The 19,281-nt window shown below is 37.1% G+C and overlaps 1 protein-coding gene across 1 annotated transcript; it reads right to left on the bottom strand.

The window, feature by feature from the left end:
* Window positions 1-356: 356 nt before the first annotated feature.
* LOC131063884 (tetraspanin-8) lies at window positions 357-1,604 on the bottom strand. The gene is made up of 2 exons (XM_057997834.2): window positions 904-1,604; window positions 357-735 (listed from the first exon to the last, which is right to left on the bottom strand). The coding sequence occupies exons 1-2, from the start codon at window positions 1,408-1,410 to the stop codon at window positions 424-426; spliced, it is 819 nt and encodes a 272-aa protein (XP_057853817.2). The 5' UTR covers window positions 1,411-1,604; the 3' UTR covers window positions 357-423.
* Between the last annotated feature and the right edge of the window lie 17,677 nt (window positions 1,605-19,281).

The raw sequence follows: 19,281 nt of genomic DNA on the forward strand, positions 1-19,281 counted from the left end.
TTTAAAAATTAATGATTTTATGATTTTTTTTGTTAATAGTAATAAATTTTAAAAAATATTTATGCATTTTAATAAAATTAAATAGTAAAATAATTTCTTAGCAATTGGAAGGAATTTCTAACCCTACCCTAAAAACAACCATTAAGAATTTGAGAAGTAAAGAATTAGAAATTCCTATTTTGTAAGATAAAGATTCTAATTTATGTTGTTGCATTTTTTTACACATGAGACCTCTGCACCACAGAAATAAATTCTAAACACACCTCCATAAGATCACTTCCCAAAAAAATCAACATGTTGATATTATTGATGAAACAAATTATAATATTTTAACATAAAAGAGTCAACACAAACCAATTTAACATAAACAAGGAAATTTATTTTTTCTCTAATATTTACTCCTCCCTTGGCCGAAGCTGAAGCTCAACGATATCCCTTATATCCATAATCAATTCTCTCGTCACGCTGATTGTTCCGGAAAGCACAACACCCCACAGAATAAACTACAACCAGAGCAATGAGCACCACAATATTGATTACAGCGATCTTACGCCAGTCGCGCTTCAAGTTTGCCAGCACACCTGCCTTGCATGAATCACAATCATAGCACAGCTGATCCTGTTCATTACTCCATCTGCTACAATCCATGTCCTTTAAATTGCCTGCTGTGGAAGTCCAATAAGTGGCGTTCACATACACAAAGTTGCAGGAGCTTGGAGGCTTGCAGCAGCCGGACTGCAAATTCGATCCAGATTTCACATGTTATTTATACAGAAAAATATCGAAACCCTAGAAAGATATTAAAACCCTAGTCTTCAGAGGCAGAATTCATGAGATACTCCAAAGTTACAATATTTGAAACAAAAAGGGCGATTTTGAGGCCTGGAAGCTCAAGTGAATTACCTGAATTGGAGATAAATTGTCACTGTAGAACTGCTCTGCAACTTTGCCGACCGAATCATCAGAAAGTTTCTTGCATACTTTGGCATCCTGAAGGCAGCTTTTGATTTTGTTCCAGTTGCCGCTCTTCTCCATTCTCTTCTGCAGCCAGTGTGAGTAGTCTCCCAGCCGGTATTCTTTGTAACCTTTGCCTGAGACGACCTGACCGGCGCCCTTGTTGGTGACGACGAAGGCAAAGACAGTGAAGCAGAACAAGAGCAGAATGAGCACAAACATGGCGGCCAAGTAAAGCCAGAGCAGCCATGTGACTCTGCAACAGGCGCCTACCAAGCCGGCGAGAGAGACGAGCATGAGAAAAGCCCCGAGGACAATCACAGGCCATTGAAGAAGCTTCTCGCAGTCACTGCCTGCCTTGGTTGCAAGCCATATTCCTCCGCCCAAAATAGGGACAGAGAGCACAAATGTTGCAAAATTAAGCAATCCGATGATGTTATTACTGAAACGAACCATTCTGAAATATCTTCCAACCAAGGAGAAAGGAAAATCCTACATTGGAATTCTAGAATTCCTTTCTAAGAAGAATGCACTTGAATATTGAAAATGGAATGGAGATGCAGGGCCATTGTGAACTTTAAAGCAGAGCAAAGAGCCGTTACTGGACCGATAATGAAGAGGAAACGTCGTCATTACGAAAATTTCTTTGGGATTTCGTTTACAGACTTTGTCTTCGTTGTTCCCATTTAATTAACGATTTACAGTGATTAAATTTAAGAACGAGGATAACGAGGCGCGAGGACTTTTAATGATTAAATTATTTTAAATACAAATTTAAAAGGTGATACTTGCAAAGCCAACGTGAGCTGTTGTCATAAAATTAGGGGAATATTTCAAAGTTGCCAAGTCCATCCTTTCCTACTTCAAATAACATTGAGATAAATTATATTAAATGTGATTAGGCGACCTGATCTAAGGTGTAAGTGACGAAGCCTTCACATAATTTGTACCTGCCACTTAGACTTTATTTATTAATTAGTTATTTTAGTCATAGTTATATATATATAGTTTGGTAGTTTAACATTGATTTTGGTCAATTAATATAGAATATATATTTAATATGTTTGATATGAATCAGGTGTGAAATTGATATAAATTTTTTGACTATTCAACAAGATAGATATTTAAAGAGAGTGTCTCAAAACCTCACTAATGGTGTTTCTCTTCTTAAAATAGATTGTACTTACAATCTTATAGGTGTATGATCTAGGATTTCTTTTAGGTTTTTAAATTGGGGGATTTCATTGTGTTATTCATTTGTCTACATGTTAAATGTTTCAAATTACAAGTTTAGGGTTGTTTGTTTAAGAATATCATCCTAGAAAAAATTTATTGGAAAGAATCACAATTAAAAATAATAAGCACATCACAAAATCAATTGATATGAATCACAATATCAGTTTGATTGCCATGAATACTCAAGATTTGGTATTCTTATTAGATAGTTCACATATTATCTTTAGTATTGTACATAATAGACAGAAGATAACTCCTAATCCCTCTCAGTATTCTTAGTTCACTGAATACTGAACTGATATATCTAATTTGTTAACTCCTAGAGATATTGATAAAAAAATTACCAATAATCTTTGGTAACAATGTCCTGGTCCTGAGAATCAGGACATAGATTGAAGGTAGGTGCACACATTCTCATCATAAACCTATGTTGTTCTTAAGTATGGGATTTATCAGCTAGATAAATATTGAGCACCATGAAGAGGAAGAACAACACAGGTTTGAAAGAATTTGTTATAGAGGCCTTATATAACAAATTGGTGATTTCTCCCCTCTATATTTGGCGATTTATCTCCTCTATGTTGCAAATCGTTAAATCCAAATTTCCCTTTTACACCTTGTAAAAATATTCCTAACACATTAAATATCCATTAATCAATGAAAAGCCACATCAATGTAAAATAAATTAAAAATAAATTTTAAAATTTTCAGAAGTCCAAATTTAACCTCAAAAGTCACCCATTCTCTCATGCACATAATACCTATGCATGAGAGAAACTTGGTAAATATCTTATAATTAGTAAAGGATACTATTGCATTCATTCAAAAAAACTCAATTAATTTAACTTCATTTATGTGTTGATTATTTTTAGTTCCTCCAAGGCAAGATACTATTGCATTCATTAAAAAAAAAATCAATTCATTTAACCAATCATTGTAAATGATTAAAATTGTGAAACGAAATCTCTATAATTTATATTTAATTTTTTTAAAAATATTTTTAATATTTAATTTTTCTTAATTTTTATTGGTTCATACAACTCTAAAAATCAAAATTTTCAAAAAGAAAAAACAAACTTATCCTTCTCGCTCCATGTGTTTGGAATGGTATTGCACAATGATTGATTTAAGTGTACATCTAGCAAAGCATTGCTAAATAAGAAAAAAACTCTAATTAATGGCATGTATTTCATGTTATTTGTACTACTCAAGAATGAACTGCTCAAGGAGAATAGATACCATATCTGTCTATACCTATTTATCTACCAAATTTTATTCTATAAATTATTAAATTTTGACTATGAAGATAAAGCATAAATATTTTAAATGCATTTATCTAAAAAAATACTAACATGATCAATTTTTAGCTATTTTATTTTATGTACAACTACTTAATTCTTTTTTGTTAGACATGGACGCACATTTTTATTTTGGTCTAAGAGTTAATTTGTTTTATCTTAATATACTATTTTTTTAAAGATTTTTATGAATTTAATATGTAACTTTAAATTTCTTTTAAAAAATCAACATTTTGATTGGTTTACATGATACTTAAGAATTATTATAGTATTAAATGACATCATTTTATTTTTTTTGAATAAACGGGTAAAAATTTTATTAATAATCAGACACAAGCATTACAAAAGAAAACTAGAGCCTCAAAGCTCCAAAAGAGAACAACAAACCCAATCAATTATCAACCAGCTTCATGACTATGCATATCATCAGCAAAGATCTTATGCAAGTCCTAACAATAATCCGGGGAAAGATGCTCCCAACCCTCAACTTTCCAATCATCACCATGTTTCGAGGCTCACTTAACCAAACAATCAACTGCTCTATTCCATTCACGAGGAATGTGGATGAAAGACACCTTCTCCATCATAGCACTAATTTGCAAAATTTGTTGAACAATCCCTGCCAACTACCAATTAATTCCACTCACCTTCTGCTTAATCAATAGATTAACCATAATCTGCATATTCGATTCGCAGATAACCTTATGCCACCCCAACTCAAAAGTACACTCCAAGGCATAGAAAATTTATAATCCCTCCATAAAATTATTAGACTGCTGCCCTTTATGCACTGAAAAGAAGAAAACCACCTCCCCCATATGATCCCTACCAACACCACCAATCCCAGTAGGACCCAAATTACCCCTAGAGGAGCCATCGATGTTAATCTTAATGGATTCATCCTGCGAAGGAAACCATCTTCCCCCCTATAAAACCTTCTTCATAGCACGTCTACCTCTATTAACACAAGCTGAGAAAGGCGACATCTCCTGCAAACCCAACCTACTCACTATATTAGTCTCTCCTCTATCCAAAGGAAAATTCACCTCACATTTAGCTTCCACCGTCTCCTGGACCATTCCCATGATTCTATTCCACACTTGTTGAACTAGCAGTCTAACTTCCCTAAAGATCCTCCTATTCCTCTCTAGCCAAATCTGTCAAAGTATGAAAATGGGCCCAATGTGCCAAACAGTCAAGAGAAAAGAGGACGAAATAGGAGGCCTACCCAAACTACTCCAAAAGTCTACCAAAGAATCCACGTGAACACAAGGGTGCTTCCACATCCCCCACCAGTAATGCCAAATCAACAACAAGAAAGAGCATCTAAAGAACAGGTGTGAAGAATCCTCCTCCCCATTACCACACAAAACATAGATGGAAGGCCCGTGGAACCCACGCTTATGAATATTGTCCCATGTTAGACATCTATTCAAAGCCAAAGTCTAGGCAAAATAGTTACACTTCAGCCAATAGAAATTGTTCCAAACATATTCCCACCAGTGCACCTCCCTCCCCTCCAATCTATGGGACAACAACACCTGGTACCCATTAGCAATAGTTAAAACCCCTTTAGGATTCTGGGACCAAGCAAGTCTATACATATCCTTAAAGGAGCTATAGTCTCTAGTAGCCAAGATGCTATGAAGCTCTGCATAGTCTTCCTCCATACCAAAAATTGGCCATTCATTAAGAACCTTCCACCGCACCATCTCCAATTGACCACACCTATAAACAGACTTAAAGTCACTCACTCTAGACCACCCTACCTCCAAAAACCTTTGGAAAAGATTCACAAAATTAGGAAATTGGTCAATAATGGGGGGATAGCCAACCCAGGAATCAAACCAAAAGATAACCTCTTCCCCACTCTTACAAATCCAAAAAAGTCCTTCTTTTATCAATGCAGCCCCTTTCTTGAGAGTACTCCAAATCGTAGAGCCTTTTCCCGCAAGAGGATATCTTGGGATTTCCTCCTTCGGGATCCTCTGCATATACTTGTAGGATAAAATTCTAGCCCAACCACGATCCTGTTCAACACACCACCTCCAGTACAATTTTGTTGCCAAAGCCTCCCCAAATAAGGAAGACTGCCTTAAACCAAGCCCACCCAACTACTTCAGGCTACACACCAAGTCCCAATTGATAAGACTCCACTTATAGGAAGAGAGGTTGTCTGCCCATAAGAATTGCCTTGCCAAAGAATCCAATTCCTTCACAAATCACTTTGGGGCCACTTGGAGCATATACCTATAAATTGGAAGAGCGTGAACCACTAACTGGATCAGTTGAACTTGCCCAACAAAGGATAACCATATGTGTGTCCAATGTTCAACCTTCATGCAAAATTTGTCCAAAATACCCTGCCAAGAGTCCCTGGGAGGATTACCAACAGAGATAGGAATACCTAAGTAAGTCAAGGGAAGAGAACCGACCTAGAATCTCAAGATATGAGCAATCCTCATCTGAATAGTTCCAAGTGTGTTGAAGAAGAGAATGAAAGATTTATCCTCATTGATAAACTGGCCAAAAGCAACAATATAGACATCCAAGACTTTACGTAGATTTATAGCTTCTCTGATCCTAGCAAGTCCCATCATGGTCGTATCATCCATAAATTACAAATGGGATTGAGGGGGTATGTCATTACCCCAGCTCCAACCATGAATAATAACCAATACCACATTATACTTAATCAATCTCCCCAGACCCTTAGCCAAAAGAATGAATAAGTATAGGGAAAGAGGATCCCCCTGATGAAGACCCCTGGATGCACCAAACAACTCAGTATTATCTCCATTAATTAGCATAGAGAAGTAGGTAGACAAAACACAACTCATAACCCATTGGATCCATTCATCAGCAAAATGAAAAGCCCTAAGAATATTCTCGAGAAATGACCAATGGACTTTATCATAAGCCTTTGCCATGTCCAACTTGATAAACATAACCTTTTCCTTGGAAGCTGCCATAGAATGAATGGTCATAGTAGCAATGACCACTCCATCCAAGATTTGAGAACCCTTCACAAACCCACTCTGCTCCTCAGAGATGATACCCCCAAGACAATTCTTCAACCTTTCTGCTATCAACTTATAAATAATCTTATAAATCACATTACAGAGAGAAATAGGGTGAAACTTGCCTAACCTGTCAGCCCCCTCACACTTGGGGATGAACGCAATGAAAGTCGCATTCAAAGACCGAAGCATCTTCTTATTCCTTTGGGACTCTTGGACCAATTCTAATAAGTCCAACTTGATAGTATCCCATAATTCTTGATAGAACTCAGTTGGAAACCCATATGTTCCAGAAGATTTCCCCTTCTTCGTGTGAAAAACAATCTTCTCAAGTTCTTCCAACAAAATAGGACCCACAAGATGCTCATTCATCTCCCTAGTAACTAGAGAAGGAATACAAGCAAGAACCTGATTCTCCTCTTCCGATTCCCCTTGAGAATCCTCACTAAAAAGGGATCTGAAATACTGCATAGCCTCCTGAGAAATCTCCTGCAAAGATAAACATTGCTCACCTCTACCATTAACCAGAACAAGGATTGAATTGCCATGTCTTCTTGCTTTCACTGAGTTGAAAAAGAATGTAGTATTCTTATGCACCGCTTGAAGCCAATCAATATGAGATCTCTGTTTCTAGTAGATTTCCTCCCTAAGCTCCCATTCCTCTAGAACCTTGACTGCCCTATCTTCCTCCCTAAGCAAGGTTTTTGACAATCCATGCTCTCTTATTTAAACTGGTAATGCCATTCAACTCTAATTGAGCAGTTGTCTTAGCATGAAAAATATTACCGAAAGATCAACGGTTCCACCATCTAAGATGAAACTTAACAAATTATAGCTACTTGGAAAAAGTGTACATATCAGTGCCAAAGGCTGGCCTCCCTTTCTTCCCCCATTCTGCAACATGATCCTGCAAAGAAGGATCAAGCAACCACATAAGTTGGAGTTTGAATGAAGGAATAAGATTGACCCAAGCAGAAGAAGACACCAATTTGATGGGCTAGTGGTTCAAACCTCTCCAATCTAAAATCTCAGAGCATATGGACTACCCCCCTCCAACCCAAAAACTAGAAACCAGAAAGCGATCCAGCCCTTCCGCAATCCAATACTCCCCTACCCTCATGTTGTTCCAAGTGAATAGACCATTACCAAGCTTGATGCTAACAAGATTCAAGGTGGATATACTATCCTGAAGAAGGAAGGAAGAAGGCTCCAACTGTATAACACCACCCTTCTTCTCACTCAACTCTAAGATGGCATTGAAATCACCCGCCATAATCCACGGGTGAAAAGGAAAAAACCCACGCATAAAAGTAATATGAGACCAAAAAAATTTCTTACCCTAAAGATCAGTGGGGGCATAAATTTTAGTAAACAAGATATATTCCCCAGTCTCAAGACTAGAGGCAACCCCGGATAAAGATGATCTGGAAGAAACCCACCATATAGGACGAATCTTGAAGGGGTTCCAAAGACAAGCCACACCTCTAGAGGAGGCAAATACCCCAATACACTGACATTCGCCTCTCCCCCATAGCTTTGGAACCAGACCCAACATACTTTCTATAGATAATTTAGTTTCCTGCAAGAAAATGACATTAGGAGAATGACTCCTTATCAACTCCTGAACAACTTTTTGTCTAGGGCCACTGTTCAAGCCCCTCACATTCCATGATAGCATAATCATTTTGAGGGATTAAAAAAATGAGAATTTAGAGTCTTAACTAACCCTGACTCAACCAAATTCTCCCCCATTAATTTGGTCATATCTAAGTCCTTCTTTCTGCCAACCTTTGAAATCCTCTTCGTTGCTACAAGAGAAACATCCCCACCAACCATCTTCACTTCACCATTAGAGATGGGTCCCATCTAAGCCACTACTTATTGATCCATCTCAATCTGATGATTCCCACCTGCCTGCAAGCCCTGGGTAGTAGCCAAGTTCACACTATTAGGAATCAAACTCGCTGCACTATGATTCAAAGGAATCATCCCAAGATTCACCTCCTGTTGGCTAAGATCATCCAAGGCTTCAAATCTGTTAAAGGTATTCTCCTCTCAACTCTCCTGCAAAGACCTCTTTTGATCCCAGTTCCTATTCTTTGTCTTAACCATGACAAAACCATCATCACCCACATCCCCACCAGACATGGAATTTTTTCCTTTATTAGCCCCATCTAGGTTATGAGACGGCTGTTGAGGCTGAAGTTCAGATGATTTAGACCTAGGACACTTACACTGCAAATGACCATACTCATGACATAGACGACACCAAAAAGGTAAAGTCTCATAATCAAGTTGTTGGACCCAAGAACAAGAGCGCGCACACATATCTATAGTATCTGGCAAAGGCTTACTAAGATCAATTTCGACACAAATACGAGAAAAAGTCATTGCCTTTCTCCCCAAGTTTTGCGTTGAATATCCAACATGCTTCCTAATCAATGCAACTAGAATTCTCAACATGTCCTCTTGATAACATTCCACCAGAAAATGAGGTAATCGAACCCACATCGAGACCCGATTCGGGAGCTCCTCTGAAGGGTTAAATCCTGCATGCTAAGGTTTGATGAACAACCCCACCTGGTTATAAAAATATGGATCTCCCTCAAAGATCCTATTGTGATCATCCATGAAATTAAAAGTAACCATGAAGTAATTGTTTGCCAACAACATAACATCCATTTCCCCTTCCGGTGCCCGAGTCCTATGAGCCCAATTCTTCAAAAACTGTAGAGAAACCCTCATCCCTATACATTTACAGTATAATGAGTGCTTTGATAAATATTCAACATCTTTGGCAATCATCTTAGGCAGGATTACCAATTTTTGCCTCTCTTTGCATCTCTCAAGACAACCATTAATCTTTGAAATCCGAGAGCCATTTGACAAACTTGTCCTAGTAAACCCCGAATCCAGAACAAAAAGATCATTAGCGAAGGTCTTGATACTTTAAGATGGGAATTTCACACCCAACACACCTCAAAAATCCATATCGGAAGAGTCCCCCAAGGCTTCTCCCCCCGCAATCAACATCACAAAGGAGAAGGGTCTGACACAAAGAAGACCCACACCCCAAAACCCTGCCCACCGAACCCTCCACCCAAGCCACACACTCCTCCCAAACTCTGTAGCAGGGAGAAAAAGGCCACCATCCTCCACACCTCTTGAGCTCCTTCCACCACTGCTGCCAAATGCCAGTCGCCCTGCACACCCTGCACCTACACTCAAAACAAGCTCCTCACGACACTCCTCCCCGCCACCAGCCATTGACGTCCACAACAGAACCGCCACACCCACAGAAGCATAGAATAGTTCCCCCCCTCTACACATGGCCAAACATGGACCTTCCACGGGCTAGGGCTCAGATGCTCTAGCACAAACCAACAAAGCTCGCGCACGTTCCATCCCTCGCTAAAAAAATAGCATTCAATTAGGGTTAGAACTATCATATTAAATGACATTATTATTATGTATTATTGCATATTAATAATGTATGGTGTAAATGGCTTTCAAATTATTATTATAGACTATACACTAACACTTTCCAAATGTAATATTTATATTTACGAAATTTATCAATGTTTGTATTGTAACCATTACACAACCTTTTGTTAAATTTATTTCTTGAATGTTGGTGTCATCTTTATCTACTCCTGCATATGATGCAACCCATTCAGTCAAGCATAGAGCCACTATTTTAAGTTGTTGACATGAAAAGAATGGCTCTGCAATGGCCAACTAGAAGTCTTTGGTTTGAAAAGTATGGTTTCAATTTGTTTAAGGGTTGTTGGCAACAATAATGAATGAAAACTTAGAGGGGGGGGTTAATAAGTTTTCACCGGATCAAACAATTTAAGCACAATCTCAGATCTAATCAATAGCAGCAAGAATAAAGATAAAGACAATAATAGCAACTCACACAACACGACAATATTTTTGATGTGGAAAACATAGTTAAGGGAAAAACCACGGTGGGAACCTACCCACAATAAGACGATACTCTGCAGTAGTATGTGTAAATATTACAATGGAGAATGTGCACACATTCAGGCACATTGGCTAGAGCTCACTGCTCAAAATACAATGACCCAGAAGGCTCAAACCCTCAGGGAAGGTTCACTACCTTACAATAATGTTCAGACTAGAATCCAGTTAAGATGAACTGAAAGAATAGCGTCTCCTAATTCTTGACGACAGTTTGAGTTAAGTTCATTTGTCTGCTCTACAATCATCTTTGCTCAATACATCATACTGAAGGATAAATTCTCTTATGCGCACATATACCACTCTCTAATAATGAAGACACAACATCGATACCCAAAATACTTAATATAACACCTATTGATACAAATCATCAACCTTGACTACAAGGTTGGCCAAACCCTCAACCTTTAATTACAAAATTACATCACACAATACATAAATGAACCACCAAACTAATACAATCTCATGGATGACATAGCATGGACCTAAATCAAATCCTCAAACACGCATCACGACCGGAAATCTCACCAAGATCAACCGCAACATACTTCATCACCGAAAATACCGCATAACACGAAAAATATCATTGGACCCAAAAGATCTCCAATAACGTGCACAATGAAAAATGCGGACCACCAAAACAAATAGGACACGATCTAGGAAACAACAAAAAGCATGTTAGAACCATCCACAATAGCTACATAAAGACCACTTATTCAAATCTTCATCAATCAACACACTAACACTCAAGAACACTATCAGCAGCAATTCAGACTAGAAAGATAACTTGTGGGGCACCAAATCATGAACCATCTAAAATGTAGGGGTATCTGTATAAAGATGGTGGTCAGAAAACTGGACACCACCCAAAAAAAACATGAACAAACAAGCAGTGCGTACACGGTTATAAAAGTTGAAATCACCGCGTACGCGCTTAGGCCTATTGTTCACGAGCCTAAAAAAGGCAGTGTGTACACGTTGCTTTTAGGAAAGTGAGCGTGTACACGCTAATAAGCCCTAAAGGACCGCGTACACAATACATGTCAAAAAAAGTTTTTAAAAAAAAATTGGGTCTTATTTTCTCATGACAACCACATTGTTTTTCCCCATTTCCTCTGCCAAAATGTGAATGGGGTGCCTCGTTTCTCCTCCAAACACTATGGATTAAGGTTAGTTTTTGTTAATTTTTGTCTTTTTTTCCTGTTTGTTCAATTTGTTTTATGTTTTGAATTTAATTTCATTAATTTTGATTAGGTTTTTTCATTTTTTGTTTCAAAAGCTAGATTCTAATAATCCACAACAAGAACAACAAAATGCACCTATTGAAAACCCACAAGATACACCCCCAATTCCTCCTTTTGACCGCACACCTAAAACACAGGAGCAATTAATTAATCATTTAGGGCAAAATACATCTAAAATCAATAGACTGGTTGATAAATTGAAAACATCCGAACTTGAGCATTATAAATCCCTCGCCACTAGCCTAGAAATATTAGCTAGTGGTGCCATATTTGTTTCCATACAAATTACAAAATGGGGAAACTTTAGGGATAGGTATCATCAATACTATGCTGATGGGTTATCATACAAGGGAGTGAAAAACAAAATATTAGTAAACAACAAATATATGCCCTTTTTGTTGATCCTAAAATTGGTCAGTCATTACCTCTTAATGTAAAGAGGTTTCCCATACATTGGTGTATCAATGTGCAGATGAAGAATCTTTTTTAACAGAGGTGGTGGATGGTCTTTGATGATCTACCTTGAAATAATTATGAGGTGCCATTGTATTTTTTGAGAAAAGTATACTATGAGTTTGTGCTCAATGTGTGACCAAACTATTTTGACATGAGAGAGTTCCATGGTAGAGGTGGCAACTTTGCCCAAGATAGACCTGGAGCCCATAGGCGAGTAGCCTCGAAGAGTCGTCGCCCCCTAGCACCCAAACCTAAGGTGCATCAGGTTGTCCCAGTAGAGCTGAAAGAGTCGATGGAGCTACAGACTCTTTAGGCAGCCACAACATTGACTGGTACCATCACCCATCGTAGGGCACCATTAGCACACCCTATTGTACTAGATGATGAGCCAGTAGTTTCTCAAGGTAGCGATAGAGAGACCATTCAACATATGTGCGTAAGTTACTCGGGGATATGCTCAGGGATAGATGATGCGACTAGTGCAGATGGATCCATATCTCATTTGTGCATGATTTGCGGGAGTAGATGTCAGGCTTGCATGACTGAGGATTTCACGCTGATAGGTGAGTTGATGGACATGGTATTTTCCCATCAGCGATAGACACAGGTGTGTTGATTTGAATTCATACCATTTTATTTATCAATCACTTTAAATTTGTAATTACATAAATGAATTTTCATTTATATATTGATTTAAATTGAGACAAATAATATGCATTTCAGGATGCAGTAGTGGTATCCCATACTCCTTTCGTAGTTACTATAGCTACAACTTCGATGTCTGAGGTATAAATTTTGTAACATGTTAAAATAGAATAGTACACTTTGAATTCAAAAATATTACAAGATATACTAACTATCTTTAAAGCTTGGTCCAAGTTTTGGTTTGTAGGTGTTGACAGGGGACCAAATATCCCAGATTGATGACATCACGCTCTTAGCTATCGATTTTGGCCTATAAGGCTATACGGTATCATATTTTGTACAACCCTTTTAATATATTGTTTTGATGGAATATGCAAGTCATTTCATTTTAGATTTTTTAAATTATTTTTAATATATTATCTGTACTAATATCTCATGTTAATTTTAATTTTTTAGGGAACCCCCTCTACGTCTAGGCCTTGTCCTAAGAAAAAGAATTCCTCAAAGAAGCTAAAACGTGGGAAGAAGGTAATTGAACACATTTTTAGTTGTACAATTGTTTGAAAATGTTGAAATCAAGTATTAGTTGGGGTTTGTAGATTGATTAGTATTTTTTGTCTATTTTACATGTACAACGACCATTGAGCTATGTGGATTTTTTGAATGCACTGGATTCACCCGTGGATCAAGAGAGGGCGGAGGTATGTTTCTCTACTTTATTTTATTGATTTCATGATTATATGCACGCATACATGTGAACTTGTGATATATTATAATCTTATAATTTTTTCATACAGGAAATATCCATAGCTGCTTCATCAATGGCAAGCCCTCCTCCGTGCACTGGAGAAGCATCTCAGGATCCAGTACACTTTTTTTTGATATATTACATTAATTTTTTTTAACCTACAATACTAAACATTATATTAATTATATTTAATCTTTGATCATTTTTTGTATAGGTAATAGCGACAGTTTCTCCATCGATGGTGAGCCATCCTCAGTCCATTGGAGAAGCATCTCAGGCATTGGTATGTCATTGTTCTCTATATTATATCTTTTAAGTGTTTTTGATGTATTTATGTTAGTACATTGTATTAATTGTACATTTAATCTATAATAGACCCCTTCGCAGTACGGCCATAACGTGGATCCTGTTAAGTATGTCTTCAAGAAAACTCCTAAGAGTGACTAGGAGAGGAGAGCAAAGACATTAGCTCCTAGATCAGCCGATGAGGTAATCTACATTTCAATTGCAAAGGAATTATAGTTAAATGCATAGTTATGTTGTTAATTGTGAGCTATTTTCTACAAAATAATTCTAACTTGGCTTTTGAATTGTGGTTTTGCAGCCATCTACAGAGTCGCATACTGCATCGAAGAGGCTTGATTTTGAGGATCCACCACACATTTAGGATCATATAGTGTTAGTTTTGGTCATAGAATGACCAATACATGTAGATATATTCTACATTTTTATTGTATATTGATTTGGACATGGCATATGCCACATTTTTTTAATACTTGTATTGACTTGGCAGACATGCCTTTTTTTGATATATATAAATGTTGATATTCGATCCAATAAATGTGTACTAAGTTCATTATTTTGTATTCGTTGTATTTTGTGGTTGTTCTTTTATAAACTTAACTGATCATTTGCCTATGTAATCAACAATATGAATATAAACAACAAAAATCTATGATATAAAACATTGCAATCATGGAATATGATTTGATAAAATTTCTATAATGTTGAATTAACCCTACAAAACTCCTTGTATTCAGTTCATTATTGTGTATTCACTGTATTTGGTGGCTTCCCTTTTATAAATTTAAATGAATATTTGCCTATCTAATCAACAATGTGAATATAAAAAAAAAATTGACAATATGAATATAAACAACAATATGTGTGTGGTGTGAGAGCACCCTCACGCTCGCAATGGTCAAATCTTGGTTGTCATGTGCACAAACCAACATCACAAGCGCATCTGGGTGGGCAGTTTTACGCTAGTCATGCTCCTCTCATGCATCCCAAAGTGCCTGAACGTCGAGAGTCATACCCTGCTGGTGCGATCTCTCAAGTGCCCTAAGTCCAAAAAAAATTCAAACTTTGACAGATTGTTTCTTCTAATCTAGGATACATATGATCGATCCATTTGAACCTATGGGGTCACGTGAGGCTCCTCTACAATGGACTATCTTGGTTTTTGACGACTCGGAGCCATTTTCAATTGGTTGCATTTTTTTGCCTAGTGCAAAAATTGTCAGTTGCATGCAATACAAAGTTGCAAGATAGGCTAGAATTGATTTGGTTCGTCGTGTGCACAAACCGACATCATGAGCGCATCTGGGTGGGCAGTTTTACTCTAGGAATTCTCCTCTCATGCATCCCAAAGTGTCAAAACATTGAGAGTCATACCCTACCGATACGATCTCTCAAGTGCCCTGAGTCCAAAAAATTGTCAAACTTTGACGGACTATTTCTTACAATATTGGAGACATATGATGGATTTGTTTGAACCTATGGGGTTGTGTGAGGCTCCTCTACAATAGCCTATCTTGGTTTTTCATGAATCAAAGCCATTTTTAATTGGTAGCATTTTTTCACTTGCTGCAAAAACTGTCAGTTGCATGCAATGCAAAGTTGTAGGATAGGCTAGAATTGATTTGGTTCGTGGTGTGTACAAACCGATGTCATGAGTGCACCTGAGTGGGTATTTTTACGCTAGGCATGCTCCTCTCATGCATCCCAAAGCATCAAAATGTCAAGAGTCATACCCTAACGACGTGATCTCTCAAGTGCCCTTAGTCCAAAAAATTATCATATTTTGACAGACTGTTTCTTCCAATCCAAGACACATATGATCGACCCGTTTGAACCTTTGGGGTTGTGTGAGGCTCCTCTACAATGGCCTCTCTCAGTTAAAGACTCAGAGCCATTTTCAATTGGTAGCATTTTTTTGCTTGGTGCAAAAACCGTCAGTTGCATGCAATGCAAAGTTGCAGGATAGGCTAGAATTGATTCAGTTCGTCATGTGCACAAACTGACGTCATGAGCACATCCAGGTGTGAAATTTTACACTATAGATGCTCCTCTTATGCATCCCAAAGCATCAGAATGCCGAGAGTCATACCCTACCAACGCGATCTCTCAAGTGCCCTGAGTCCAAAAAAATGTCAAACTTTGATGAATTGTTTCTTCCAATCCAGGACACATATGATTGATCTGTTTGAACTTGTGGGGTCGCGTGAGGCTCCTCTTCAATTCTTTATCTCAGGTTTTGATGACTCAGAGCTATTTTCAATTGGTAGCATTTTTTTGCCTTCTGCAAAAATCGTCAGTTGCATGCAATGCAAAGTTGTAGGATAGGCTAGAATTGATTCAGTTCGTCGTGTGCACAAACCAACGTCATGAGCGCTAGGCATGCTCCTCTCATGTATCCCAAAGCACCGTAACACCGAGATTCATACCCTACCGATGTGATTTACAAGTTGCTTGACATCGTTTTTGATAATTTTTTTGACAATAATGACAATTTTTGCTCAAATTGTATCTAGACTCAATCTATGACCCAATAATGACTCAAATAATTCTCCATGATTATACAAGAATTAAGAATGCTCATGATTGACCTTATCACATCACATAAACTCAAAACATAGACACAAAAAATACTCACAAAACATTGTCATCACATATTATTCAAAAATTTGCCTCTAAATATGGTCAAATCAGCTCTTGGCTATTTGAATATACAAAAAAATGTCTTACAAATCATCTCATGGGCTTTTATACAATATATGGCATTACAATATGTGCAATTCAGCTCATCACCATTTTAATATATAAATTTGGCATCTACATATGTATAAATTAGCTCATTGCCATTTAAATAGACAAAATTATAACCCTAAACATGTAAAAATCAGCTCATGAGCATTTATATATACAAAAAATGAATATAGAACAATTCGTTAGTGATATATACAAAATTCTCAAAATCATTCTACTCTGAACCATAGAATCAATCAAGTGAGCCTTCAGGATCGTCTCTAACTCGTATTGTGTCAAGTATTGCCTCATGGTCAGATTCACAAACTTTCCATAAAATCTTGTTATGAGGTCTACCACAATAATTCATCAAATGAATATTTGTTGCAACAACAAGGTTAGAGAAATGAAGAATATGTTTGTGTGTTTCAAAGTCCTCAAACAACCAAACATTAGAATTCTTGATAGGGTATCTCCTAAGCCTCCCCGTCACTACAACAGACCCTATTGGGTACTCAATACCCTCTCCGTCAATGATTGTGGTTGTCAATTTTCTTTCTGGCTCAACACAATGACACAAATAGTAATTCATTCCTTCTTCATTGTTCTCTTCTACAACAACGACATACAAATGACTTACATTTTATAAAGTGTTAATTAATACCAAAAATAAAGTATGATGTACAACAAAATGAACCAAAAAGAATACTTGCAAAAAAATTAACTCAAAAAATCACATGAATCCACTAGGTCAGATACATGGTCAAAATCCGTTGATGTCTCCATCTGGCTCAATTGTAGTGCTTTGGGAATTTGATATGTATCAATCGGAACCAACGGTCTAAAAGACCATTTGTCAACCCACTCTTGTGATTCACATTCTTCCCACAAATAATATATGCATGAAGAGCAAAAACATACCATCTATCTCGTATAAATTACTAGTGAACTTGAATTTGAACTCATAAATGAGTGCATGTCACTCGATCCTGCAACTGTACAACAATCTAGATAGTTTTCAATGTTAGATTCAGTGATCAACCAAAAATATCTATGAACCATTGACCTACCTGGATTACCTAGACCCATCGTAGACTTACACCATCGCACAATTGTTTCTACATATATCAACTTAGCACCACCTTCGTACTTCAATTCTTCTCTAGCTAGGGCTCTTTTTACACATGCTCCTACACCATCATGCTCTCCCTTACCATGTCCAGCCTCAGTGAAATTCCAAAAATGTTGTACACCGCTTGTCATATGCATCCTTGTCAACAAATAAAAAATCCTTGCATTTTTGAATTGTGTGGTGCAATTATCTGACCATATTAAGTGTTGGTTGTATTGTATGTTCCTTTCCCTTAAACTATCATAGAAAACTTTAAGCATCCTTGTACAAACTCTGATGAATGAGTAGGATCATCACATACGTAGAAGTGATACTCTCTTACAACCTTTCTATCCTCCTCTGTGCTATCATCTGCATGCATGAATGCTATATGTACAAAAATAGAAACTTGTGTAGAATGATAATACATAGATTGAACTTCATTTTGAGGTTGTAGTGTATAGTTTTCAGCAAAATCAATGATAGAGACAATGGTGCCAAGAGGAAATATGTCCTTACATAACTTGAATTGCTCATCTAACCATCGATCTCTATGTGTATGCAATATGTACTCATAAACTAATTTCTCTTGAGAAATTTTCATAAATTCAGCTACACATATATCATTTTCACTAGCTCACATCTCTTCAAATCTTTTCCATCTTTAACTCTGTTACTACTTATCAAGTTGCCATTATTTTTTGTATTCAAAGTCATACTATATATTCTAGTCGGTTAGCACTACCGAATCATGCAGTCGGTATAAACAGAGAAGTCGGTATGCACAGTCTAGTCGATTACAGAAGAAAGCAGCCGCAGAACGCAGTATTCACCGAGCTGTTTACCGAGTATCTTTTTATGGCTACCGAGCAGTAAAGTTAACACATCGAGTTGATATTCACCGAGTGAAACGTGTTACCAGATACAATGAACCTGGACATGCATATAAAATGTGTTACAAGATCAAGGCACATCTAACCGTTATTACATTGGAAATTACACTAGAAGATTGTGTATGATTGTGAGTTCAATCTAACCAATGAAATATTTTGTTTAGTTATTCATTTGAGGAATCTTGTTTGTAAGATCAAAGCAATGAATTAGATCACCATTTTAAGAGATCTATTTATACAACATGAGAAGAGAGTAAAAGGTGTGTGTGCATATATGTATGAAGGAAGACTGTTACAGAGACACAGAGGTCACCGAGAAGATTTTCAGAGAACAGTCGAAGAACAGAGTAAATAGAAGGGTTTACCGAGTTACTATATGAGTTACCAAGGAATGCTATAAGCAAGGTAATCTTATTCTGAGCACATAGAATCTGCTATAACATTTCAGATGTAAAGTTGCAGATGTTTGTAATGATTTTATTGTAATATTGTGAAGTTGAAAGAGAAACCTTTAACAGGGTAAAAGACTCTAACCAAGTCTATAAATTGTAAAGCCTCTAACCAGGTGTAGTATTCAGATTAATGTTGTAAAATCCTTTAGCAAGGTAGATCTAATAGATCTTGTTACTCCTAACAGGGTAAGCTATCAGAATTAGCTAAAT

This window comes from Cryptomeria japonica, chromosome 3, assembly GCF_030272615.1.
Source record: "Cryptomeria japonica chromosome 3, Sugi_1.0, whole genome shotgun sequence".
Lineage (NCBI taxonomy): Eukaryota > Viridiplantae > Streptophyta > Pinopsida > Cupressales > Cupressaceae > Cryptomeria > Cryptomeria japonica.